This window comes from Balaenoptera acutorostrata, chromosome 11 (genome assembly GCF_949987535.1).
Source record: "Balaenoptera acutorostrata chromosome 11, mBalAcu1.1, whole genome shotgun sequence".
NCBI lineage: Eukaryota > Metazoa > Chordata > Mammalia > Artiodactyla > Balaenopteridae > Balaenoptera > Balaenoptera acutorostrata.
The window spans coordinates 94496887-94523764 of NC_080074.1; the positions used below are offsets into that span (position 1 = coordinate 94496887).

Genomic DNA, 26878 nt, shown 5'->3' on the forward strand with positions numbered 1-26878 from the left:
TAGAAACATAAAAATGGCAAGAATGAATGTTTTGTGAAAACAATTGCAATTCAGTTATTACTAAAGCAAAATGTTTCACTTCTCTGAAAGCTGAAACTTGTTTTGGTTAAATATTAACTGTAATACTAATTTCAGCTTCGAGGTCTATAGTTTCAATTCCATTCAACAAATATCTATTAAGCATCTACAGCAGGCAAGGTAGTGTGTGTTATAGAAAATTGAAAGAGCTTATAAAACACAGTAATGTCATTAGTAGAATGGAAAATTGACCTTTAGACAAATGGATAAAAAGTAGGGTTATTTCGTTTTCGGGGGAAAAAAAGGCTAAGGACAGGCACATTATATAAAGATTGTCTTGCTTTCAGAGAGGAACAGGATAGATGTAATATTCTGTCTGATATTAACATACCAACATGGAAAAGCTTATCAATTCTAAGGGTAATGATTCACTAGAAATAATTGCTGCGGGAACTTGTCTTCCCTCTTTGAAAAGTTCAAAGGAACTTTTTAAACCAAATTTATTTATTTTTATTTTTTTGGCTGCGCTGGGTCTTCGTTGCTGGGCACGGGCTTTCTCTAGTTGCGGCGAGCAGGGCTACCCTTCGTTGCGGTGCACGGGCTTCTCACTGTGATGGCTTCTCTTGTTGCAGAGCACGGGCTCTAGGTATCCAAGCTGCAGGCTCAGTAGTTGTGGCTCTCGGGCTCTAGAGTGCAGGCTCAGTAGTTGTGGTGCACGGGCTTAGTTGTTCTGCAGCATGTGGGATCTTCCCGGACCAGGGCTCGAACCCGTGTCCCCTGCGTTGGCAGGCGGATTCTTAACCACTGCACCACCAGGGAAGCCCTCAAAGGAACTTCCTAAACTGGTTTAGGCAGTCCTGTCTGTTAATGGGGAAACATGGGAACTCAAAACCTCATGATAAGTTTGGGAAACTATGACAGTTTTTTACTCACATTCCTATTTGTTTGAGTGTAATTGTCCCAGTTCATGACTTTAACCCATATTCCTGAGGCTTCATGGATCATCCATAATGTCACATAAAAATGACAGCAAAACACACAATAGGCCACTGAATGCTATTTTGGTAAGACCACTTCTGAACTTGTACTTTAAGGGAGACCAACAAACCAAATAAGTTGGAGAAAGCATCTAGAAACCTGAGAAACACTTATGGTTGCTTATGCTAATAAAGCTTGGGAAAAGAAAGACTTGGGGAACACAGACATGATCTTCAAGTAATTCCAGTTACCTGGAAACAAGTTTTGAACTAACATTCATACAGAGAACAAAATCAGAGTTAATGGTTGGAATCAGGTGATTTTTTTGTCTTAATAAATAGATCGTGCAATGTTGGAAGCTGGTGATCTCCACATTCCTGGAATTCAAGTATAGACTGCTAGGGAAAAGCAGATTGTGTGCAGTGCATTAAAGAACTCTACTCATGATTCTCAATAGGAGTAGTACCGCCCCCTTGAGGGTGCTTGGAAATTTGCAGAAATGTTTTTAGTAGTCACAATGGAGGAAGTTAACCAGACTTCTGTGGGCAGGGCTCAGAAATACTAGATGTCCTGCAATGATCAAGAAAGTTCCAAAGAGAAAAATTGTCCCATGTCCCACGTTCCACATGAATTTCTAACTTTGCATAAGAATAAATCCACTATAAATATAAGTACAAGTACTTTATCATGCAATTAATGTTGGAAAAAAATTTAAGGTTAAGTAAAATAATTTTGAAGAAAGTTGCCATGAAGAAGGACACAAATGGAATTAAGATGTTATTTAAAAACTATTCAACACCATGCACAAAAATAAACTCAAAATGGATCAAAGACCTAAATGTAAGGCCGGACACTATAAAATTCTTAGAGGAAAACATAGGCAGAACACTCTTTCACATAAATCACAGCAATATCTTTTTTTGGTCCACCTCCTAGAGTAATGAAAAGAAAAACCAAAAATAAACAAATGGGATCTAATTAAACTTAAAAGCTTTTGCACAGCAAAGGAAACTGTAAACAAAATGGAAAGACAACCCACAGAATGGGAGAAAATATTTGCAAATGAAGGGACCCACAGGGATTAATCTCCAAAATATACAAACAGCTCATGCAGCTCAATATCAAAAAAACAAACAACCCAATCAAAAAATGGGCAGAAGATCTAAACAAACACTTCTCTAAAGAAGACATACAGATGGCCAAAAGGCACATGAAAAGATGCTCAACATCACTAATTATCAGAAAAACGCAAATCAAAACTACAATGAGGTATCACCTCACACCGGTCAGAATGGCCATCATCAAAAAGTCTACAAACAATAAATACTGGAAAGGGTGTGGAGAAAAAGAAACCCTCCTACACTGTTGGTGGGAATGTAAATTGGTGTAGCCAATATGGAGAACAGTATGGAGGTTCCTTAAAAAACTAAAATAGAGCTACCATTTGATCCAGCAATTCCACTCCTGGGTATGTATCAGAGAAAACCATAATTCAAAAAGATACATGCACCCCAATGTTCATTGCAGCACTATTTACAATGGCCAAGACATGGAAGCAACCTAAATGCCCATTGACAGAGGAATGGATAAAGAAGATGAGGTACATATATACAATGGAATATTACTCAGCTATAATGTCAAACAAAATAATGTCTTTTGCAATAACCTGGATGGATCTAGAGATTATCATACTAAGAGAAGTAAGTCAGACAGAGGAAGACAAATATCATATGATATCACTTATATGTGGAATCTAATTTAAAAAAAATGATATAAATGAACTTATTTATAAAACAGAAACAGACTCACAGATTTTGAAAACAAACTTATGGTTACCAGAGGGAAACATGGAGGGGGGAGGGATAAATTAGAAACTTGGAATTAACATACACACACTACTATATATAAAATATATAACCAACAAGGACCTACTGTATAGCACAGGGAACACTATTAAATATTCTGTAATAACCTATATGGGAAAAGAATCTGAAAAAGAATGAATATATGTATACGTATAACTGAATCACTTTGCTGTACACCTGAAACTAACGCAACATTGTAAATAAACTATACTCCAATAAAATTTTTTTTAAAATGTTATTAAAAAAAACTACTCAATAATTTACTTTTTCTGCCCATAGTGTCTATTTAATACATCATCCATTTTCAATTACCAAATTAATTCTAAGGGATTTCAGTGCAAGAGTTTAGTTTTTACTGTGGCAAATAAGAGACAAAAAAGATTTAAGACTTTGTGTCTTATGCATTGAATTATAGAGAAATGCAACTAGTGGATAAACTAAGAAAAGATTGTTTTGTTTGGTTCTGGATTTTCCAAGAGTTTTCTGAAGGTACCTCACTGTCAACACTGCTGCTCCTGGTATTTAAGCTGCTAATAAAACACCCTGGATTGTTCTTTACTTATAGCTGCACATATGAACATGTGTAATAACAGAAACGATTTGGAACTTTTACAGACAGACAGACACAATATAAATTAGCAGATATCTGAAACGATGATGTCAGTAAGTTGAACTAAATGTTTTGAATATATTTTTATTTCCATATACATTTATTTTTTATTGAATTATAATAGACACACAACATTGTATTAGTTTCAGGTTACAACATAGTGATTCAATATTTGTATGGATCATGAAATGATTTCATGCTGTCTAGTTATGTATATATTTAAAATTTTCAACTATAAAAAGGATGAGATCTCTGCTGTGAAAATTACATATTGAACTGCATTTATTTTGGGGTTATCATTCTCAAACTGATACTGCCCCAAGAGGTCTACCACCCAACTTTTTGCCAACCTGTCCTCTTTTGCCTGCTGCTGATTATAGGATATTACTTCTGAGGTCCCTTTAAGTACCAGAAACTAAATATATACTTTAATACATGGTAGATTGTTGAATGTAGAAGATGTGTTTTGTGTCATAGAGTGCCACTTCCAAGTTGTTTTTCATAATATAAATAATTATTTTGACACTACACAATAAGTTCCAGTTCATTTGCAATAATATAATAGTTTCCTCATTTTCCCTCATCCACGGCTCATTATTTTTCTCAGCATGTTATCTCTACTTTAACTAAGGTTATTTCCCTCTTTCTTTCATCACAGGCAAATTTGTCTAGTCTCTTATTACTTATTCTAACTCTAGGTTTTATTCTAGGGTCCACCTGTACTTATGCTTTATTTTTAATTATTTTAATTATCTATTTCTAATTAATAATAATTAATTAATATGAATGTATTCATTTATTTTTATACTTCTTGTATGGAAGAACTACTGATCCTGTTACTTCTTGCAAACTCACATTTATTAGTTTTCACTGTATGTAGTCATCAGGTAGTCCCATTATGACTTTTAGAATAGCTAAAAGCTGTACCTGAACATATACATAGGGAATCCATATTATTTTTTATAAGTTATTTTTCTTTTATTTTGATTTTGTATTAAAGTTAGGATTTATATCAAATTTAAAAAATCAACATGTGGATTATTTTATCTATGAATTTCAATTTAAGATATTAAAGAGGGCATTGCATAATATTTATATAAAAAGGGAATGGTGTCTGATAGGGTTGAGAACACGGCACTAGATAATGTCTAAGGTCCATCCATCTCTAAAATTCTAAGACTCGTTGGTTCCTCTAGCCTTACTATGAATGATGAACACGCTTGTCTCCAGCACAGTAAACGCTGCACTCACAGAAATTTATAAGTTGAATGTACTCTTTTGATAGTATTAAGTCTCTTTTGTACTTATATAAGACAGCAAACCATTTTTTTTTTCTATTTCATTGAATTGCAAAGACCATGTTAAACCAAGAGATACAAACACTAGTTCTCCCAGCATATTTTCACACACACACCTGTGTACTTTTCTTACCTAGCTTGACAAGGTGGAGCATGGAGGTATTACTTCCTCTTTCAGTGCAAGCAGTTACGGAGATATTGTAGATATCTCCCGGAGGCAGGCTGAGAATTGTGGTCATGACATTGCGTGTTACCTGCAAGATCATCAGAATGGAGGGTTTAAGCTTCTAATGGCCTTGAACTAGAATACCATTCCAAACAGCTACAGGGCTATCACAGATGTTCCCTCTATGCTCTGTGCCACAATCTACAGTTGATTAAGCCTTACGAATATATTATTTCCTCTGAACATGATATAAATTTCTCAGCTGAGCCAAATGCAAGGTAGCTCTAAATAGGCACAATACATAAAGGAACATTCTTGTGATTAATTCCTTTGTTTGGAATGGGTATTACTCTGATTTTTTCCCCCTCATATTCACAGCAAATTTTAGAAAAAGCAATTGCTTGGGTTTAATAATAGGAACATTGTTCAGCCTTCTGAGAAGCTCAGAAGAAAGCTAACCATGTCTATGGACACCTGCTTTCTTAACTAAAGACTATGTTTCCCAGTTTCTTCTATAGCTAGTGGGGACCATGTGACACCATTCCAACCATGGGTAAGAGGAGGTACCATGGGCAACTTATAGTTTTGTTCACACCCTGTATGTGCTGGGCCTTTGTGTCCTCTCTTTTCCCCTTCCTGTGGGCTGGAATATGGCTGTAAAGATGAGGAAAGTTTGCCTATGCAGATGAGGGCTACACATAGTGGCAGATGCGGCAGCAAAATAGAAAGAATCTGGACCCTTGGATGATCTCTCACAGCAGAGGTGCCCTGTTAGTGCTGGGTACCATGAGAGAGACATAGGTGTTGATATTCTTTCATCCACAGCCTTTAAAAAAAATATCACTACAGTCATTTACTTGGTACCCTAACTAATATAATGTCAAAAAGCTTAATAAACCAGGAGAAAAGAAATTAGTATTTCCAACATATCCAAATACTTAGGTGTTGGGGATATATGGAGAAAATAATGACATAACTATGGTTTTCTTGGAAATGTTTAGTATCCTGAAGAAAAAGCTCAGGCATAACTTTAAACACAGGTGAAATCAATAGTTACAATGATTACTACTCACTACTAAAGATTAAAAGGTAAGCTCTGTGAAAGAAGGAATTTAATTTTTGTTCACTATCCTGTCTCCAGAACTGAAAACAGTGCCACTTGGCATACAAATATTTTTTTGATGTCTCAATAAATGTTTGCTTCATGGTTTTCAAACAGATGCCCAATACTGGGAATCAAAGAAACATACGCTCTTTTTAATTTTCTTCTTTCCTTCTGCAACAACCATCCAGTGGAGCATTCTAGAATGCGAGAGGTCAGTAGTGTCATCCCCATATATCCAACTGATATATAACAGACTGTTGAAATATTCCACAGAAGTGATTTCTGGAGCAACTGGGGCTATGAGGGAGGAAAGAACCACACTTTAGTATAAGAGACTATGAATAATTAAAGTACTTATCAACAGAGCATGAAATCCCATATAGAGGTAATTTAGAGAATTAAAATTCACACCTCATGATGGTCCTAGGGACTCTTGGACCTGTCGGTAATATAGTGAAGTTTGATGGTATGAGGTGGGCACTTGTTTTGTGGGACGCTACCTTGTATGGCTCAGACCCAAGACAGCCAGACCTATCCCTGAGGAGAGCAAGGTTTTTTATATAAATTTCATTTACAAGATTCCTAAAATGTTCACATGTGTGGGTCAAATTTGGGGTTAATTTATTGTTGGATCAATAAATTAATATTATTAGGCATTGGTGAACTTATTTTCCAAGCAGTACTAGAAACTCTGGGGTCCTGTAAAAATAAACCTTTTTTATTGTGGCAGCAAAGAAGTTTACAGGAATAAAGAACAGTAGGATCAATGAGTAGAGGAACAGAAAAATAAATATTATGTCCATAAGATAACAAGACAATGGCATTGACAGTGTCTAGCGCAGTGTTTCGCGGAAGGTAGGCTCTAAATAAAAGTTGCTGAAGCAAGTATTAAGGGAGGGAAGGAAGAGATTTTTAAATTTAAAAAGCTAAATTCTCTCTGACACTGAGTTTATGAATTTATTTTATAACCTTACACGTTTAAATTTTAAAAAATTCCGATTGGGGAGGAGAGTTCATCACAAGCTTTATAATACATAAGATCTGAAAGCACACTTTAATTATTTTTTAAAGTAACTGATAATTCTGAAGATTTTAAGAAATACACAGTTGCATTTAAATTCCCTGTGATGTTGGTTTGAAGATAGCCAAGTGTTCTATTCCAAGATACAGTCCCAAACCAACCAATGTTTGGAGGAGAATTTCTACAAATCAGAAAGACTTATTTTCTTTAACATGCACTAATACGTATAACAAACATTCATAACTATCTATGCTTTCAGATACAATTATTCACTAAAGAGATGTGTAATAGAGTAAAAAGCATATTTCTGTTTCATGCTAAGTATGAGTAGCATTTCTATATGTTTGACAATAAAATCTTGAAATATCAACAATGCCTATAATAAGTAGCACAAACCCATATCATATTGCAGAAAATTCTAATAAAGGAAAGTAACCCTGGTTTCTTTATAGCCTCGTAACCATATTTTTACATAATTCACTATATACAAGAACCTATACATATATTTCTTCAAAGGATATTTTCTCAAGTTCTAATTTGAGTGAACATATTTAAAATTGCAAAGCCAGAAGTATATATCTCTCCCTCACAGGTATGAAGTCTTCACATTTTTATACTCCGTGTTGTTGATTTCAAATCCAGCATATTGCTGAAAGGCCACCAGATGTCACTATTTGTTTATTAAACATTATTTGGTACACTAGCATAATTACGAACTTGACTTGCAGACAAACTGCCTAACAAAGATAATAGACTTGAGGTTCTAATAAATCACACCTTATTCAAGTATTTTATTCCTATTCCCGCACAGTTTGGCAATTTGGATTACAATTGGAAAGCATATGAAAGTAAAGTATGAGGTCTTTATTTGCTTTAAAATTGAAATGAGGGAAGAAAGCCCCCCCCCACCAAAACCTAAAATTTCAACTAGTTTTAGATACAGGTATAAAAATAAAACTCAGCTACCATATGTATTTTAATAATGATTTAGATTACATAATTTAATTCTCACACTACCCTATGAGGTATTATTATGCCCATTTTATAGATGTGAGAATTGAGACCATCTGTGTCAATACGCTTAGATAACACTGTGGATCCCCAGTGTCAGCATGACTTAATGGTTGGTCCCAGGAAAAAATAAGAAATTCCCAAAGATCAATTTATTGGAGACAATAGACTGCTCACCTAGGCAAGTAGCTTGCTTATTAACCATAGTTTACATATCCAGACTTGCTTTGTCCACCTAAACTCTTATCTCATGATCTTTGCCCATTCCCAGGTAGTTCCCAACTTTGAAAGGCACACCTAAACCATCTGAGTCCAGAATTCCAAATCCTATTAATATTTCATTTCTGATGTCCCCCTTGGGAGACACCACGAACACTCTGTCCAGAAAGTGTCCTGGCTCACTACAGCAAGTTCCCTACGCTTAGCTTTGTTTCATTAGCCAGTTGTTAGGCAATATTTTGAGTTTTACCAGTGAGAAAATACAAGTCCAGGATCATTAAGATAATTTGCTCAAAATTCTATAGCTGGAAATTAGCAGGGTCAAGGCTGTTCCATCAAGTGGTCAGATGTGACGTCTGGGCTTTTTCCAGACAGCTGCTCTGTCTGAGAAGGAAAGAGCATTCTCAGAGCGTTCATCCCAATAAAGTTAAGTGTATGAATTCTTGATACAATGAAGTTTAATTATAATTAAGTATGTGATTATGAATATAGTCAAAAAGGCTAACACAGGGCTTGTCAAATAATTGGTATTTTCTCTTTTTACGGTAGTCTTTCACTTCTCTACTTTAATATTACTATTAACATCTGGAACAAAGGAAGCTCTTGACATTGGCCAGTAAACAAAAGTGATGAACTATGTAAGTTGATTGTGTAAGAATTCACATGATTCATTTCTTTCCATTGTTTTTTTAATTGATAAATCTCAACAGGGTAAAGCTGGAAGTCCAGTGAGTAAATGATTTTGACAAAATTATTCTTCACCTAAACAATATCTTTCTCTTTTCTTTTCTCAGTATAACTTTAATCATGGCTTTGCTGTCCCATCAAAAGTTCTTGAAAAAATCTTAGTTCAGACAACGAGGGTTACTGTTTCTTGGATGAATTTCCTCTCTTGTTGCTACCTCTGCCCACCTCTGCTATCTCTGCCATATGATAGTGATCTACATAATTTTAGGTTCTGAGGATCCAACACTAACAGTTTTTTGAGTACTTAAACTTTGTGCCATGTATTTTGCTAAGTAGCTTATTTAATTGGGAAGTAACAATAGATAATAATAGCAGATTATAGATACTATTATCATCCTTATTTTACACCTGAAAAAAACTGAGGCTTAGAAGAATTAACTTGCTCGAGTTTACAGGTGGAAGGTGGCAAACCTGTGACTCACACACCCAAGTTTATGTGTCTCCAGGTCTGTTTTAATTCCTGCAATGGACAGTACTGCAGTCAGCCTGTGACTTTGAAAATGGCTTAATTAATAAGGAAATGGAGGCACTCTACCAAATAAAATTATCAAAATGGATAAAATCAATTGAGTGTGGTGTAAAGCTGAAAGCTCTGCCTGCTACATCTCGATTCTAATCAATTCTGAACAGGGGTGCACAAATCAAGGGCAGTGACTCAGGATAAAAAGAAATCAAGGACAATAACTCAGGATACAAATTATATTTTAATTTTTAAAGACTATTATTTAAACAAATAATACATTTTCAGAATCAAGTATATCATCTTCTGTGAAATTGATACTCAGTCGGTCCTGGGTGAATGACTAGCAATTTCTGGAGATGGGTCCCCTCAGAACTTCCTCAAAATAGTGATCTCTCCTCATGGGACCATTTTCCACACACTTACCTGTTATGAAGCTTATGGTGGAACTGTCACAGCAGCTCAGTTCCGGGTCTCCCCATGTTACCATGGTAACTCGAAAGTTGTAGTACCATGCTGGCAACAGATGAGCTATCCTCTGAAAAAAGCAAGAAGACAAAAGACTAAGAGGGAAAATCACATTTTTGGAATACAGTTATGTACTTCTCTTAGGCTATGAAAAAAGTAATTTTTAATTTCCTTTTGCCTTTTTGTATTTCCCATTTTCCATTAAAAATATTCTTTTTGGAATGAGATGATGTGTAAATAAAATGATGTACAATATAATATATTTTTAAAAAAGTGATCAAAAGATATAGAGTCAAATATGTTCAGTATTTGTTTCCTTTTGCAGTTTCCTAAGTTATATTACACAAGTGAATTAGTATTTATTTGTAAGTCACTGTATGTACATGTCCTCCTATTTCTAAGGCAAATAACCTTTCACAACTTTATATTCTCCCAGCTTGGACCATAAACATGCATCCATATTGGGTGGCAATCACCAGAGTTGTCAACTGGGTAGAGGACAATTGTGTAATTTGTGTGTGACCTGTAGCTAACCTGTACTTTTAAAATTATTCTAGTCTCAGAAAGAGCAGTCTTTTCCTGCTCTCTTGAAGAACATCCTCTAAGGGCCTGACATTATTGGTATTTAACTGATTTTTCAATGTCAAGAAGAGCCATCATTAGAGTTAAGCAGTGTCAAATAATTATTGAATGACTAGAGGAAATCTCCTGTGTTTTCTTCCTTAGGAGCAGAGAGAAACAATAAGCACTTGGTAGGTCTACTAAAATGTGAATTAGCAAATACACTCAATTAAGAGTGAAAGCTAGTTTCACACAATTCTCTCTCTCTCTTTCTCAAAAAACAACAAAAAAATTAAAAGCAAAAACAACCCCAAACCTTGAAAGCAGCAAGCTACCTGTGTGTATTTACAAAACGGTCTAACTTACATAACACATAATAATTTTTTCAGACACATTTGGTACATGAAAGCATGTCTGTTGACACAGGAAAATGTGACAGCTGGTTAAGGAAAGATTACCACTGATGCAGTCAAGGAGACAGTCGCTGCTATTTCATAGTAAGTTGTCCATTCTGATGTCATTGTTGTAGGGTTGAAATAAAACATTTCAACCACATATTTTCTGAACACTCCTAAGTAAGGTCTGGTCCAGCTCAAAACCACTGCTGTAGGACCCAAGGGATAGAGCATTAAATCCTTTATTCCAGTTGGAACTAAGAAGAAGGGAGGGGAGTGAAAAAAGAAAGTCAAGAAGGAATGTTTAATATCTTAGCAATGGCTTCACACTGCTATCTAATAACTAGGTTTTTCACTCTTCTGATATAATCATTAAAAACTAAAAATATTTGCCTGCGATTTTCTTTTTCCCAAGTAATGGATGCTAAGGATGGCTCCAGGTATACAATTGTAATCATTAATTACTCTGAAGGTTGAATATTGGGTGAACAAGTATGGACCTCCCATAAATGATGATAATGACTTGAGCTTAGAAATTGCACCCCTCCAAACAGTACTCTGATAAAGGTATTATTCTTGTGGCTGGCAACTTACCAATAGCAAATGTCACAGGGTCTGAAGGTGGTCCAATCAAAGGGCCTTTTCTTAGGTACATCACAACCTGGTACTGGGCACCAGGAACCAGATTTTCAATAATAGATTTGCTTGAGTTCACCTTCAAACCAAACACCCAATAAGATTTATTTAGAGCTGGGCTTTCAGAACGTGACACAGAGGCTAACATCGTATTCAGGGACACTTTGTGAAATCACAAATGCCTCTGAAATCCAGAAGCCTTTACTTATGCTGAGGAAGGTCAAATTTCAAAATTAAGATGATATATAGTTTATATGAGCACTGGAGGAAACCCAGAACATTCAAATTCTAAGGCTAGATTTAATAAGCCCCGTGAACTGCTTTATACCCATCAATGTCAATTGTAACTATGTACACTAGAAACACATCAGCCTCTAACCATAATCAAATCAGGAATAACATAAGGATAGTCTGACATCCTAAATTGTAGTGTCAGCTGATTACATGCAAAGTTCAGTGCAGGAATGTCTTTAGTCTCTCATCACTTAGAAGCATAGAGTATTTAATTATAGTGATGGAAATGACCTCAGAGATTTTCTAGTCCAAATCTCTCATTTAACAGATCAAGAAAGTAAAGCTAGAGAATAGCCAAGATCACATATTTAGATCAGTGTTGGGACTGGAGGCCTAGCATTGTGACCTCTACTCTGTGATACAGGCCAAGCAGCAAGATACAGCAGTAAGCACTTTGCAAGGCTACTGTGACAACCTGCCAAGAATGAATCAGGAAGAAACAGATAATCTGAACAGACTGATTACTAGTAGTGAAATTGAATTTGTAATTAAAAAAAAAAAAAGAAAAAAACCTCCTAGCAAACAAAAGTCCAGGACTGGATGGTATCACAGGGGAATTCGACCAAACATATAAAGAAAACCTAATTCCAGGAGTCAAGATGGCATAGTAGGAGGATGTGGAATTCACGTATCCTCACAACTAGAGTACTTACCAGGCACCGGTGGGGGACCATGGGCACCTAAGGGGACAGGAGGAACGCCCAGCAACTGACTTGCGGGATCTTGGTTCCCAGGCCGGAGGTCGGACCCAAGTTCCTGTGGTGGGAGCTCTGAGTCCAAACCGCTGGACTAAAAGGAGAACCTCAGAGCCCAGGGAATATCAATCGGAGGGAGGCCTCCCGGAGGTCCTCATCTCAGCACCAAGACCCAGCTCTATCCAACTGCCTGCAAACTCCAGTGCTGGACGTCTCAGGCCAAACAACCAGTAAGAAGTAAGACAGGAATACAGCACCACCCATCAAAAAAAAAAAAAAAAGAAAAGAAATGACAAAAAATTTGTTACAGACGAAGGATCAAGGTAAAAACCTACAAGACAAAAAAAAAAAAAAGAAGATGAAATAGGTGAGCTACCTGAAAAAGAATTCAGAGTAATGATAGTAAAGATGATCCAAAATCTCAGAAACAGAAAGGAGAAAATACAAGAAACATTTAACAAGGATCTAGAAGAACTAAAGAGCAAATAAATAGTGATGAACAACACAATTACTGATATTAAAAATACTCTAGGGGCTTCCCTGGTGGCGCAGTGGTTGAGAGTCTGCCTGCTAATGCAGGGGACACGGGTTCGGGCCCTGGTCTGGGAAGATCCCACGTGCCGCGGAGCAACTGGGCCCGTGAGCCACAATTGCTGAGCCTGCGCGTCTGGAGCCTGTGCTCCGCAACAAGAGAGGCCACGATAGTGAGAGGCCCGCACACCACGATGAAGAGTGGCCCCCACTTGCCACAACTAGAGAAAGCCCTAGCACAGAAACAAAGATCCAACATAGCAATCAATCAATCAATAAAAACCTTAAAAAAAAAAACTTAAAAAAAAATACTCTAGAAGGAATCAATAACAGAATAACTGAGGCAGAAGAACGGATAAGTGAGCTGGAAGAAAAAATGGTGGAAATAACTGCCAGGGAGCAGAATAAAGAAAAAAGAATGAAAAGAATTGAGAGACCTCTGGGACAACATTAAACACACCAACATTTGAATTATAAGGGTCCCAGAAGAAGAAGAGAAAAAGAAAGGGTCTTAGAAAATATTTGAATAGATTATAGTGGAAAACTTCCCTAATATGGGAAAGAAAATAGTCAATCAAGTCCAGGAAGCACAGAGAGTACCATACAGGATAAACCCAAAGAGAAACGCCGAGACACAAATTAATCAAACTATCAAAAATTAAAAACAAAGAAAAAATATTGGAAGCAGCAAGGGAAAAGCAACAAATAACATACAAGGGAATCCCCATAAGGTTAACAACTGATTTTTCAGCAGAAACTCTGCAAGCCAGAAGGGAGTCGCAGGACATATTTAAAGTGATGAAAGAGAAAAGCCTACAACCAAGATAACTCTACCCAGCAAGGATCTCATTCAGATTCGACAGAGAAATTAAAAATCTTTACAGACATGCAAAAGTTAAGAGAATTCAGCACCACCAAACCAGCTTTACAACAAATGCTAAAGGAACTTCTCTAGGCAGGAAACACAAGAGAAGAAAAAGACCTACAATAACCAACAAAACAATTAAGAAAATAGTAATAGGAACATACATATTGATAATTACCTTAAATGTAAATGGATTAAAAGCTCCAACCAAAAGACATAGACTGGCTGAATGGACACAAAAACAAGACCTGTACATATGCTGTCTACAACAGACCCTCTTCAGACCTAGGGACACATACAGACTGAAAGTAAGGGGATGGAAAAAGATATTCTGTGCAAATGGAAATCAAAAGAAAGCTGGAGTAGCAATTCTCATATCAGACAAAATAGACTTTCAAATAAAGGCTATTACAAGGGGCAAAGAAGGACACCACATAATGATCATGGGATAAATCCAAGAAGATATAACAATTGTAAATATTTATGCACCCAACATAGGAGCACCTCAATACATAAGACAAATGCTAACAGCCATAATAGGGGAAATCAACAGTAAGACAATCATAGTAGGGGACTTTAACATCCCACTTTCACCAATGGACGGATCATCCAAAATGAAAATAAATAAGGAAACACATGCTTTAAATGACGCATTAAACAAGACGGACTTAATTGATATTTATAGGACATTCCATCGAAAAACAACAGAATACACTTTCTTCTCAAGTGCTCATGGAACATTCTCCAAGATAGGCCATATCTTGGGTCACAAATCAAGCCTTGGTAAATTTAAGAAAATTGAAATCGCATCAAGTATCTTTCCTGACCACAACGCTATGGTTGTGTTACAGGAAAAAAACTGTAAAAAATACAAACATGGAGGCTAAACAATACACTACTAAATAACCAAGAGATCACTGAAGAAATCAAAAAATACCTAGAAACAGATGACAATGAAAACATGATGACCCAAAACCTATGGGATGCAGCAAAAGCAGTTCTAAGAGGGAAGTTTATAGCAATACAATCCTACCTCAAGAAACAAGAAACATCTCAAATAAACAACCTAACCTTACACCTAAAGCAATTAGAGAAAGAAGAACAAAAAAACCTCCAAAGTTAGCAGAAGCAAAGAAATCATAAAGATCAGATCAGAAATAAATGAAAAGGAAATCAAAGAAACAACAGCAAAGATCAATAAAACTGAAAGCTGGTTCTTTGAGAGGATAAGCAAAATTGATAAACCATTAGCCAGGCTCATCAATAAAAAAAGGAGAAGACTCAAATCAACAGAATTAGAAATGAAAAAGGAGAAGTAACATCTGACACTGCAGAAATACAAAGGATCACGAGAGATTACCAGAAGCTACCATATGCCAATAAAATGGACAACCTGGAAGAAATGGACAAATTCTTAGAAAAGCACAACCTTCCAAGACTGAACCAGGAAGAAATAGAAAATATAAATAGACCAATCACAAGCAATGAAATTGAAACTGTGGTTAAAAATTTTCCAACAAACAAAATCCCAGGACCAGATGGCTTCACAGGCGATTCTATCAAACATTTAGAGAAGAGCTAACACCTCTCCTTCTCAAACTCTTCCAAAATATAGCAGAGGGAGGAACACTCCCAAACTCATTCTACAAGGCCACCATCACCCTGATACCAAAACCAGACAAAGATGTCACAAAGAAAGAAAACTACAGGCCAATATCACTGATGAACATAGATGCAAAAATCCTCAACAAAATACTAGCAAACAGAATCCAACAGCACACTAAACATATCATACACCATGTTCAAGTGGAGTTTATCCCAGGAATGCAAGGATTCTTCATTATATGCAAATCAATCAATGTGATACACCGTATTAACAAATTGAAGGATAAAAAACATATGATCATCTCAATAGATGCAGAAGAAGCTTTTGTCAAATTTCAACACCCATTTATGATAAAAACTCTCCAGAAAGTAGGCATAGAGGGAACCTACCTCAACATAATAAAGACCATATATGACAAACCCACAGTCAACATCATTCTCAATGGTGAAAAACTGAAACCATGTCCACTAAGATCAGGACAAAGACAAGGTTGCCCACTCTCACCACTATTATTCAACATAGTTTTGGAAGTTTTAGCCACAGCAATCAGAGAAGAAAAAGAAATAAAGGAATCCAAATTGGAAAAGTAGAAGTAAAACTGTCACTGTTTGCAGATGTCATGATACTATACATAGAGAATCCTAAAGATGCTACCAGAAAACAACTAGATCTAATCAATGAATTTGGTAGAGTAGCAGGATACAAAATTCATGCACAGAAATCTCTTGCATTCCTATATACTAATGATGAAAAATCTGAAAGAGAAATTAAGGAAGCACTCCCATTTACCATTGCAACAAAAAGAATAAAATACTTAGGAATAAACCTACCTAAGGAGACAAAAGACCTGTATGCAGAAAACTATAAGACACTGATGAAATAAATTAAAGATGATACAAACAAATGGAGAGATATACTATGTTCTTGGATTGGAAGAATCAACATTGTGAAAATAACTGTACTACCCAAAGCAATCTACAGATTCAATGCAATCCCTATCAAACTACCAATGGCATTTTTCACAGAACTGGAACAAAAAATTGCATAATTTGTATGGAAACACAAAAGACCCCGAATAGCCAAAGCAATCTTGAGAAAGAAAAATGGAGCTGGAGGAATCAGGCTCCCTGACTTCAGACTAAGCTACAATAACCAAGACAGTATGGTACTGGCACAAAAACAGAAATATAGATCAATGGAACAGGATAGAAAGCCCAGAGATAAACCCACACACATATGGTCACCTTGTCTTTGATAAAGGAGGCAAGAGTATACAATGGAGAAAAGACAGCCTCTTCAATAAGTGGTGCTGGGAAAACTGGAATAAGAGAATAAAATTAGAACACTCCCTAACACCATACACAAAAATAAACTCAAAATGGATTAAAGACCTAAATGTAAGGCCAGACACTATAAAACTTTTAGAGGAAAACATAGGCAGAACACTCTATGATATAAATCACAGCACGATCCTTTTTGACCCACCTCCTAGAGAAATGGAAATAAAAACAAAAATAAACAAATGGGACCTAATGAAACTTAAAAGTCTTTTGCACAGCAAAGGAAACCATAAAAAGGATGAAAAGACAACCATTAGATTGGGAGAAAATATTTGCAAACGAAGCAACTGACAAAGGATTAATCTCCAAAATATACAAGCAGCTCATGCAGCTCAATATCACAAAAACAAACAACCCAATCCAAAACTGGGCAGGAGGTCTAAATAGACATTTCTTCAAAGAAGATATCCAGATTGCCAACAAACACATGAAAAGATGCTCAACATCACTAATCATTAGAGAAATGCAAATCAAAACTACAATGAGGTATCACCTCACACTGGTCATAATGGCCATCATCAAAAAATCTACAAACAATAAATGCTGGAGAGGGTGTGCAGAAAAGGGAAACCTCTTGCATTGTTGGTGGGAATGTAAATTGGTACAGCCACTATGGAGAACAGTAAGGAGGGTCCTTAAAAAACTAAAAATAGAACTACCATATGACCCAGCAATCCCACTACTGGGCATATACCCTGAGAAAACCATAATTCAAAAAGAGTCATGTACCACAATGCTCATTGCAGCTGTATTTACTATAGCCAGGACATGTGAGCAACCTAAGTGTCCATCAATAGATGAATGGATAAAGAAGATGTGGCGCATATATACAATGGAATATTACTCAGCCATAAAAAGAAATGAAATTGAGTTATTTGTAGTGAGGCGGATGGACCTAGAGTCTGTCATACGGAGTGAAGTAAGTCAGAAAGAGAAAAACAAATACTGTATGCTAACACTTATATATGGAATCTAAAAAGAAAAAAAAATGTTCTGAAAAACCTAGGGGCAGGGCTTCCCTGGTGGCGCAGTGGTTGAGAATCTGCCTGCCAATGCAGGGGACACGGGTTCGCGCCCTGGTCTGGGAGGATCCCACATGCCGCGGAGCGACTGGGCCCGTGAGCCACAATTACTGAGCCTGCGCGTCTGGAGCCTGTGCTCCGCAACAAGAGAGGCCACGATAGTGAGAGGCCCGCGCACCGCGATGAAGAGTGGCCCCCACTTGCTGCAACTGGAGAAAGCCCTCACACAGAAACGAAGACCCAACACAGCCATAAATAAATAAATAAATAAATAAAATATTTTTTAAAAAACTTAAAAAAAAAAACAAAAAAAACAACAAAACAAAACAAACAAAAAAACCTAGGGGCAGGACAGGAATAAAGACGCAGACGTAGAGAATGAACTTGAGGACATGGGGAGGGGGAAGGGTAAGCTGGGACGAAGTGAGAGAGTGGCATGGACTTATATATACTACCAACTATAAAATAGATAGCTAGTGGGAAGCAGCTGCATAGCACAGGGAGATGAGCTTGGTGCTTTGTGACCACCTAGAGGGGTGGGATAGGGAGGGTGGGAGGCAGACGCAAGAGGGAGGAGATATGGGGATATATGTATATGTATAGCTGATTCACTTTGTTATAAAGCAGAAACTAACACATCATTGTAAAGCAATTATACCCCAATAAAAATGTTAAAAAAAATATTGAATTACTATGCTATATAGCTGAAACTAATATAATATTGTGAATCTATTATACTTCAATAAAAAAAGGTAACAGCAGTTAGCACTTTGCAAGGCTACTGTGACCCAATAAAATAATGTTGTAGAGAACATCTCTCATTTAGATGAGCTCTTCTACTGTTGTTTTTAAAAGAATCTTCTAGCTATGGAAAAAAAAACATATAGAGAAAAGTAGTGTGAACAGACAGATGAGTGAAATGTATTTATTAATATTGAATGTTGGCATGCATAAGAATTGATGCTTTAACTAATAGGTTAAGAAGTGTCCTGCTTTGCCCTTTAGTGCCTCTGATATTTTAGACAGTTTTGCTTAGTGGAACCAACACAGGTTCTCTATTAGACTGCCTGAGATCAACTCCTGACTCCACACCTTGTAAGCATGGGAATTTATTTGTAATTTTTAATTTATTTATAATTCTTACCTTGACTTCCTCATTGATAAACTATAGGTAACATACCTAGTAGAGTGTTGAGATCCTTAAACTAGAGTATAAATAAAGTTAACTCTTATTACTCATTAACTTTTTGTCATCTAGAGTACCTAAAATTGTAAAATTGCTACAGAAAGGAGCATGAATCAATGAAGAAGAATATTGTTGACAACTTACCAATGCTGTAAGTTTTTTGTGTCTCATCATGATTTTAAGAATAAACATAGTTTTGGTTATATGATATAAATGTTAAACTTTTCCAATACTAAACAATAATTCTACACAGTAGAAATTGTATAATTTGAACTGGTACAACTTGTTCTACATGTAAGTAAGGAAACAGCACACCAAAATTTCTTTTCCAATAACTTGATCAAAATAAGATTAAACTGAGTTAATAAATGAGTATTTCCACCTTTTCTTTCCTATTTACACTCATGTCAGTATTTCTTGGCCGTGTTTTAGAATTTTGATTCTCCTGGAAGCCATCTAAACAAAGTTTGACATCTCATCTAATAGAGCATTTCCTGAAGAGACAAACTACGCACAAGAACACAGATATTTTGCAGAACTAACAGTACTGTTTTATTTCTTTAGAATGTATTTTTAAGTGATAAAACTAATAATGATCATTGTAAAAATTGCTCACACCATAGAAGAGCAAATGAAGCCAATTGGAAGTCTTTCTGTCCTCCTCTCACCATTTCCCACTTTTTGGCAGGCAATCTTCTAGGCCCTCCTTGATAAATATATACATAAATAATATGATATTGAACCATATAGGTATTATATTATCGACATTGCTCCAAACTTTTCTTTTAAACTTCACAAACATTGTAGACATGTGAACATACCTGCAAATCGAACCTTGCTCATTAATCACTCATTTAGAATATTTAGAATAACACAGAGTGTAGACTGTTTCAGGGTGATGTTAAAGTTTCTTTGGTTTGATAATATTTTAGGCAGTTGTTGATTTTAATTATTCAAATGACTTCCTGGAATCATAACCACTTAAATATACTCTCATAATAAATTCATCTTAGGAAAATTACACTGCCTTTAAAAAAAATAAGAACCAACAATGTGTATATATATTACACTACTACTAAAAAAATGAGAAGGCAAATGATATTGCACATGACCTTGGTGACAAATTATAAACTAATTTCCTCCTAATTTTTGAATATTTGCTGAGCCACCTATATCACTTCTATTCCTTCATACCTTTTTATTTATCCTGGACTTATTTAGGGGGGGACTGGAGATGGGCAGGCGAAATGCTCCTGTATGCTACTTACTAAATAACATGTGCTTTATTCTCTAGAAGATTACTCCACACTCCTCCCCTAATTTTCACCCCATCTTTACAATCCAATACTTTCTCTCTCTCATTTCTGACTGGCTTAGTCTCCATTCCAGAGAATTCGGTTCAGCCTAATGTACCTCCAGCTAGGCACCAGTCCTATCCCTCCTCAGCTAAAGAAATAGAAGGAAAGATGTACCACAGAACATAGGAAATATTTGATAGACTGTTAAATAACGAGGTTAAACTAGATGATGGTGAGAGTTCCTTTGAGTCTGAAATGGTCTTATTTCTATATTAGGTGATCCTCCTTCCATTAGTCCTTTCTGTACATTTATTACAGTTACTCTGCTTTCTACAGAGAACCTCTAGAACCTCTTTATCTTCTTGCCTTGATACAAAAAGTATTCAGTTAGGTTTGCATAATAATAAAAGTTAACAATCTGGTGCACATTACTATGTTCCAGACATTGCATTAAGCATCAAGTCCTTTTATCTTTGTTACAACTCTATGAGGTAGGATATGCTTCTCCTTATGTTACAGATTAATACACTAAGATTTATAAAGAAAGGGACTCAGAGCTGGAAGCTGTCAAAATCGGGTCTGAAACCCAAGTCTGTTTAATTCTAGAGTCTATGCTTTTAGTCAATACTCTTGACTCTATCAAGATGAGCGGTGAGGGTGACCTTCCCCTAGTGTATCACCTGCAATCCGCCAGAAACAGCACTCACCTGGAAGTCAGATCACTTGAGCTGGGGTCTCAGCTCTGATACTAATCAGTTGTGTGACTTTGGGCAGGTCTTTTGAATATTCGGCCTCTTAGCTCTATCATTTCCTCTTTTGTAAAGCTAATAGATCGATTGGTCTTTCTTTCTGATTTAGTCACTTAGTTATTATACATTCCTATAAGTTGTCACCAAACTTTTATGGACCAAGCAGATCACATATAAAAATAAATGTGCATCCATATATTACGTGATGCTTCTTAATTCTGAAATTCACGACTGTGTGTGTCTTTGGAGAAAACGCCAGAAGCACACTTACTTCGAAGAATTGAAGAATTCTTACTTCAAAGAATTGGTCCTTCATATAAAACTGATTGAGCACTGGCTTTATGTTTAACATAACAACATAGGTTTATTAATGGATAGCGCTACAATGGTTGTTAGAAGAGTTACATCACAAAACTCCCTTTTCCACGAACATTTGCATATAAACTCACACACAAAACAGAAACCAGACAGGAAGAACAAATACATAATGAGGACAAATTCAAATTAAGGGGTACCAATGCACCTGCATGGAAGGCCAGACTCTAAGCTTCATGAAATCAAGGTTCAAATCAAATTTGTTCTTATTTCTAGCATCTCACACAGGACCCGCTAGAACACAGAAATCAATCAAGCTGTGGGGAGGAGCAGGGGCAATAGTGGTGAATCTCATGAATGATCTAAGTAATCGATACAGCAATGATCCTGTGGTACAGGTGATGAGATGATGGTAGAGAAAAAGTAAGGAGAATGAAAGTATAAGAGAGTGAAACATTGTGATTAATTATTCATCTGTGTTTGGCTTTGGAATCACTCTTATTTTTAGGCTGCGTTTTCAATTTTCTGTTTACCATAACACCATACAACTGACTATAGAACTAAAGAAATGTTATTATTTTTTTCTTTCTGGATAATGCTTGCTTCAAGAAATAACCTAAGTCAGACCAATCCTGGTGAGAATGTCTTCTGGATTCCTTTGATTAATGGGTACATGAATCTAGGCCAATTTTTGAGATTTTTGCACTGATGTTTCCTTCTTTGAAAATGTGTGTTTGTGCGTGTGTGCGTGTGTGTGTGCGTGTGTAATGACGATGATGTAATAATAACACAATACTCTTGCAGTAATTGAGATAACACCTAGCACAGTGGTCTAGTTCCCACCCTCCACTTCAAATACTGGCCTCCTTGCCTATAATCCTTAACAGCTTCGTGTCTACATTTCAAGAAGCCATTGTCAAAGTGCACTTAGACCAGCCTTTTCTGGTTCATTTATAATTTCCAATATCTATTTATACTTTTAGCCTTTGGCTTCTATGTTAAGATACGTAACTTACACATTAGGTGGAACAAGAAGAACCACACCTGAGAGCAGTCAAGTTCTAGGTCCTGTCCTGCAGGCACGACACATTTTCTATTAATGTAGCATCAGTCGTGCTGCATACCCTCAAGGAAGGAAGCTAATAAGCTGCTCAGAGAGCTGTGATTACTAGTTAAACTGTTTAGCATATTTACTCATTAATTCAAGCTGAGAGATAGCCTCATCTTCAAGTTGGGCTTATCTCAGCACTCTAAGGCTTTCAAGAGCTCCAAAGGCTGTGATTCCTGAATTCATCTTATTAATTTAGAATTTTTCACTCTTTGAATTACACTAAATGCCTAATTTTCATGGGATAAATGGAAACACTCTAAATAGCTTTCACACAGCAAACATCTTTTTTGACTGCGTATTATATTTCCAGTGTACTCCACACAAATTGATAATTTAATTTTTTTCCTTTAGGCAAGAAAATATTGTTTGTAAGACACCAAGAATCAGTACCTTTGATCTTATGAAAAAAATAAATCCACGTGTTAGGAAAACAGGACTGGGCTCCAGGATTCCTGTGGGTAGTTAGGGCATCTGAGGGCAAAGTCTTCTCTGGGGCCCAGGCTGGTGGTTTCATTCAGGACTGATGATTGGGCGTGGTGTTCATTCCATAGCCACGCCCAGAACTACTGATTCCCATGTGTTTCCACTTGCCCCTCCCACTCCCTTGTGCTCAGCTAACTCTTATTTATCCTTCAAAACTCTTCAGTTATGATTAGTGAGGGGGTAGTTTTTCACTTTATGTACTTTAAATTTTTGACTTATTTTTTCAGTGAGCATGCCTTATTTTACAGTTAAAATAACAAGAAACAATGGGAAAAAAATAAAACAAGCAAACAAAACCTCCCCCAAACCTTCTGCTTCATTATCTCCTCCCCTGGGGGAAGTTCTGAGCAGTTTCCAAATCCTCTTGCCCCAATCCATATTTATTCATGCCCTTCTTTCTGCTAGCTCATATGGCCTCTCGATCATTAACTTTTAGCCTAGGCCTTATTTTATACTCTGCAGTAATTATATGTTCACTTACCATTGTTCTCACTAGATTATAAACTCAGCAAAAGCAAGATGTGTAAGAATTGTCTAGATCCCCACCATCTATCCCAGTACCCGGCACATTGTAGATGTTCAGTATATTCTCTTGAATGAGGAATGAAGTAAAAGGAAGATGGTAGTTCTAAGAGGGAAAAGGAAGGCGACTGTGTTTGAAGAGCCTCGTGCACTGATTTCCTAGCTCCTCCCCCACTCTCGGTAACACTGCCTTTGGATGCACCCGGGAGACCTCAGCACAGCTTCTTGCCATTGGCGGCCCCCTTGCATCCCCCGCGAGGCTGGGCTGCAGGAGGTGAGTGAGCCAGTCTGCCCTTGCATTCCTTTACCTGAGTACAGTACTGCTTTTCTAGCCTCTGGCTCTCCTTTTGTTTCTGGCAGGTGAGTGACACCACAGACACGATGGTGCTGTTGTAGTTTTCTTGGGAAGACGTCCAGGACATCAAGGCGGTGGTGGAGCTTAGAACGTGGACACTCACATGCTGGGGCTTCTCAGTGAGTTCTTCAATCCACTCTCCTGAAGGACCTGGACATCAAAGCAGAGCACAGGGGAGGTTTCACGCTAAGCTGGTTGAGGTACAAGATTGTAGTTTTAAAAATCATGTTGTTTCCCTTTTGCGCTTACAGAGATACCCAAGTAAGATGGGCAGCTGGGCGGGCAGGTCTTTATATTCTCTGCTTAGCTATGGTCTCCACTGAGTGACCTCCCCATTGACCTAAGCAAGAGCCTGGCAGCAGCAACCAAACCAGTTCTACTGAGAGACAGAAGCTCCACTTCAGTTGTTACGTGCCTCTGAGATTACTCTGGTAAATTCTTCACCAGAGAGAATTTACTTCTCTTTTAACAAACAGGATGTGTGGCAGTGTGGCATTTCATGAGTATTTATAATTCCTTTGCTGTTAGGATCTTCAGTCTCTGGAAATAATTATGTTGAGATTCAAATTAGCCTCTACGACAATCGTGTGAAAATTTTAAATTTGGTGACAGCAGGATCAAAGAGGCAGGGTGTGACTACCTTAGAGAAGAAACAGGCAACAGATGGGCTCAATTATAGAAGCTGGCGGAAACCTGGCTGATAATCTGAGGACACGGTGGGCTCCTCATTATAAAATAGCTCCCTGAAAGTGCCCGCCATTAGCTTTGTTCTCTTAAATTTCCAGAGTGGTTATTAGCACAGTGCCTGACACATCGTGAGGACCCAAGAAATGTTAAGGTGATTATTATCTCCTGAAAGTCACTGTTAAAATGCAAATGTGCAACTTCTTTTATTTGCTTAGTATACAGTTCTCAGTTCCCTCAGAGGAAGCTGTATTCCTGGATCCCGGGAGAGGGGAAGGAGCAAATGGCTCTGTTGGGGAGGGCAGTCCCAGGCTCATGGTTAATTGGGCAAGGGAAAAAACAACAATAAAAATGATAATAATAATGATGATGGCAAAGAGTTGTAGGACTCACTGCGTGCCAGGCTCTGTTTTAAGTTTATATGTGTTTACATATTTTAATCCTTTAATTTTCTTAACTAACCTATGAGATAAGTACTAGGATTGATTTCACTTTCAGATGAGGAAACCGAGGCAGAGATAGCACAAGCAGAGCTGGGATTCATGCATAGGAAGTCTAGTTCCAAAATCCATGCTCTTAACCCCTGCATGAAACTTCCTGGATCACTATGAAAGAGTGAAAAGCATGGGTCTGGAGATAGGAAAGTTGGCCCCAAACTCAGTTTTGCTCGTTATTAGTGATGCAAGCTTGGGCAAATGACTTAACTTCTCTGAATCTCAGTCATTCCGTCTGTCAAATGGACAAATCATAGAATGTTAGGATTGAAAAGGACTTTAGAGTTTCAGTGCCTTATTTTACTGATGAGGAAACTGGAGCCCAGAGATGTGAATGAACTGCCCAATGTCACAGAGCTAGTAATGTTTAGGAACCAACCTAGAACTCCTGTCTCCTGGATTGGGGCTTTGTGATAACTTATCATGATGCTGTCTGATTAGTCTACTTCACAGGACTGTCGATGGGATCAAATGAGATTATAACGTGTTAGAGAACTATCTAAATGTGAAGTGTTATTACTGTTATGATGATTACTGGGGTAGTGGGGGCATGGAGAGAGAAGGTGGGGGGAGGCAAAACAAATTCACTCATTTAATGGCTTTACATTAGGACTGACCTGATAATCAACCCAAGGTAATAGGTCACTGCAGGCTCCATGGAAATGGACTTTGCTATTAAATATTTCTAGAGTCTGATTCTTCTTCTGACACCAATTCGCTAAACTTTCTGTGACTCAGTATTTTTTTTCAAGTGAAAAATGGGGATAAGAGAAATATTCCCTTCATGAGGCTATTGGCAGACTAATGTAAATTTCTACCTTAATTTTAATCTCTGAGTAAAACCTTCAAAACTATACGAATTCAGTATCCTTTTAAAATCAAAGGCCTATACAGAGTACACCTGAATAATTCATTACCGCATAACATCATATCTGAGGCTCTAAAAAGATTTTTATTGGCAGAGAAATAGCAAAATTTCTAGTGCCCTATATTTTCCTAGATGAACATTAATATGCATCTTTTTGAAATAATCATATGTTTGAGCAATTCTGACACATTCTCAGCAGCTCTGGTCAACTGGATACTCTAGGAACAGGGCAGAGTGCTTGACACTGGAAAGTGGTTCAATAAATATTTGTCGAATGTACAACAGAATTAACAAATAAGCAAAGAGTTTAACCCCAGCCTAGGGTTTTGTAATTTGGTATGAGAAGCAGGATGTACACAAATAAAATACATCTAGAAAAATACCACACTCAGATAAGCTCTGTATTTTGTCTTGTGCACTATGAAACACAGTAGAAATTCAGAGAAGGGAAGAGATAATGGCCAGAAGAGTTGTGGGAGTTTTCCTGGAACTTGCAGTGGATCTCTGCTGGCAGACAAAGAAATCTCTGGGTTAATGAAACATATTTAGCCTCATGGGAAGAAATGGATACTAAACTTTGCTCTCATTCTCAAGTGATGTCACGTCAAAGATTGCCCATAACTGAAAGACATGCAAGGCAATCACAGATATTTTTTCTGCATGTTCAGTGGATATTTCAAGCCTTTTCATCAGTGATGACTTTTTTGGTTTCTTAAGTAAAATTGTTATATGGGATATTTTCAACATTTTTAAGCTGCTAAGTAAACTGATCTCTTCTCTCTGCCCTCCTCCTCTTTCCCCTGTCCATCTTTTTGAGGATCATCTGATGAAAGGTGGTAATTTGCTTTTGAAGGAGGAGCTAGAGAATGGTGACCCTCCTTCTCGGAACTCAGTTTTTATCC

At 37.0% G+C, this 26878-nt stretch overlaps 1 protein-coding gene across 3 annotated transcripts in view; it reads right to left on the reverse strand.

Annotated features, from left to right (window-relative positions):
* The window catches only part of PTPRO (protein tyrosine phosphatase receptor type O), a 235418-nt gene that overhangs the window by 65462 nt on the left and 143078 nt on the right, over positions 1 to 26878 (reverse strand). For all 3 annotated transcript variants that reach the window (XM_057557630.1, XM_057557629.1, XM_057557628.1), the window contains exons 7-12: positions 23884 to 24080; positions 11517 to 11637; positions 10986 to 11179; positions 9925 to 10036; positions 6186 to 6337; positions 4903 to 5023 (exon numbers count right to left, since the gene is read on the reverse strand). In XM_057557630.1, coding sequence (XP_057413613.1) covers positions 4903 to 5023; positions 6186 to 6337; positions 9925 to 10036; positions 10986 to 11179; positions 11517 to 11637; positions 23884 to 24080 — 897 coding nt within the window. The remainder of the gene's footprint in view (positions 1 to 4902; positions 5024 to 6185; positions 6338 to 9924; positions 10037 to 10985; positions 11180 to 11516; positions 11638 to 23883; positions 24081 to 26878) is intronic.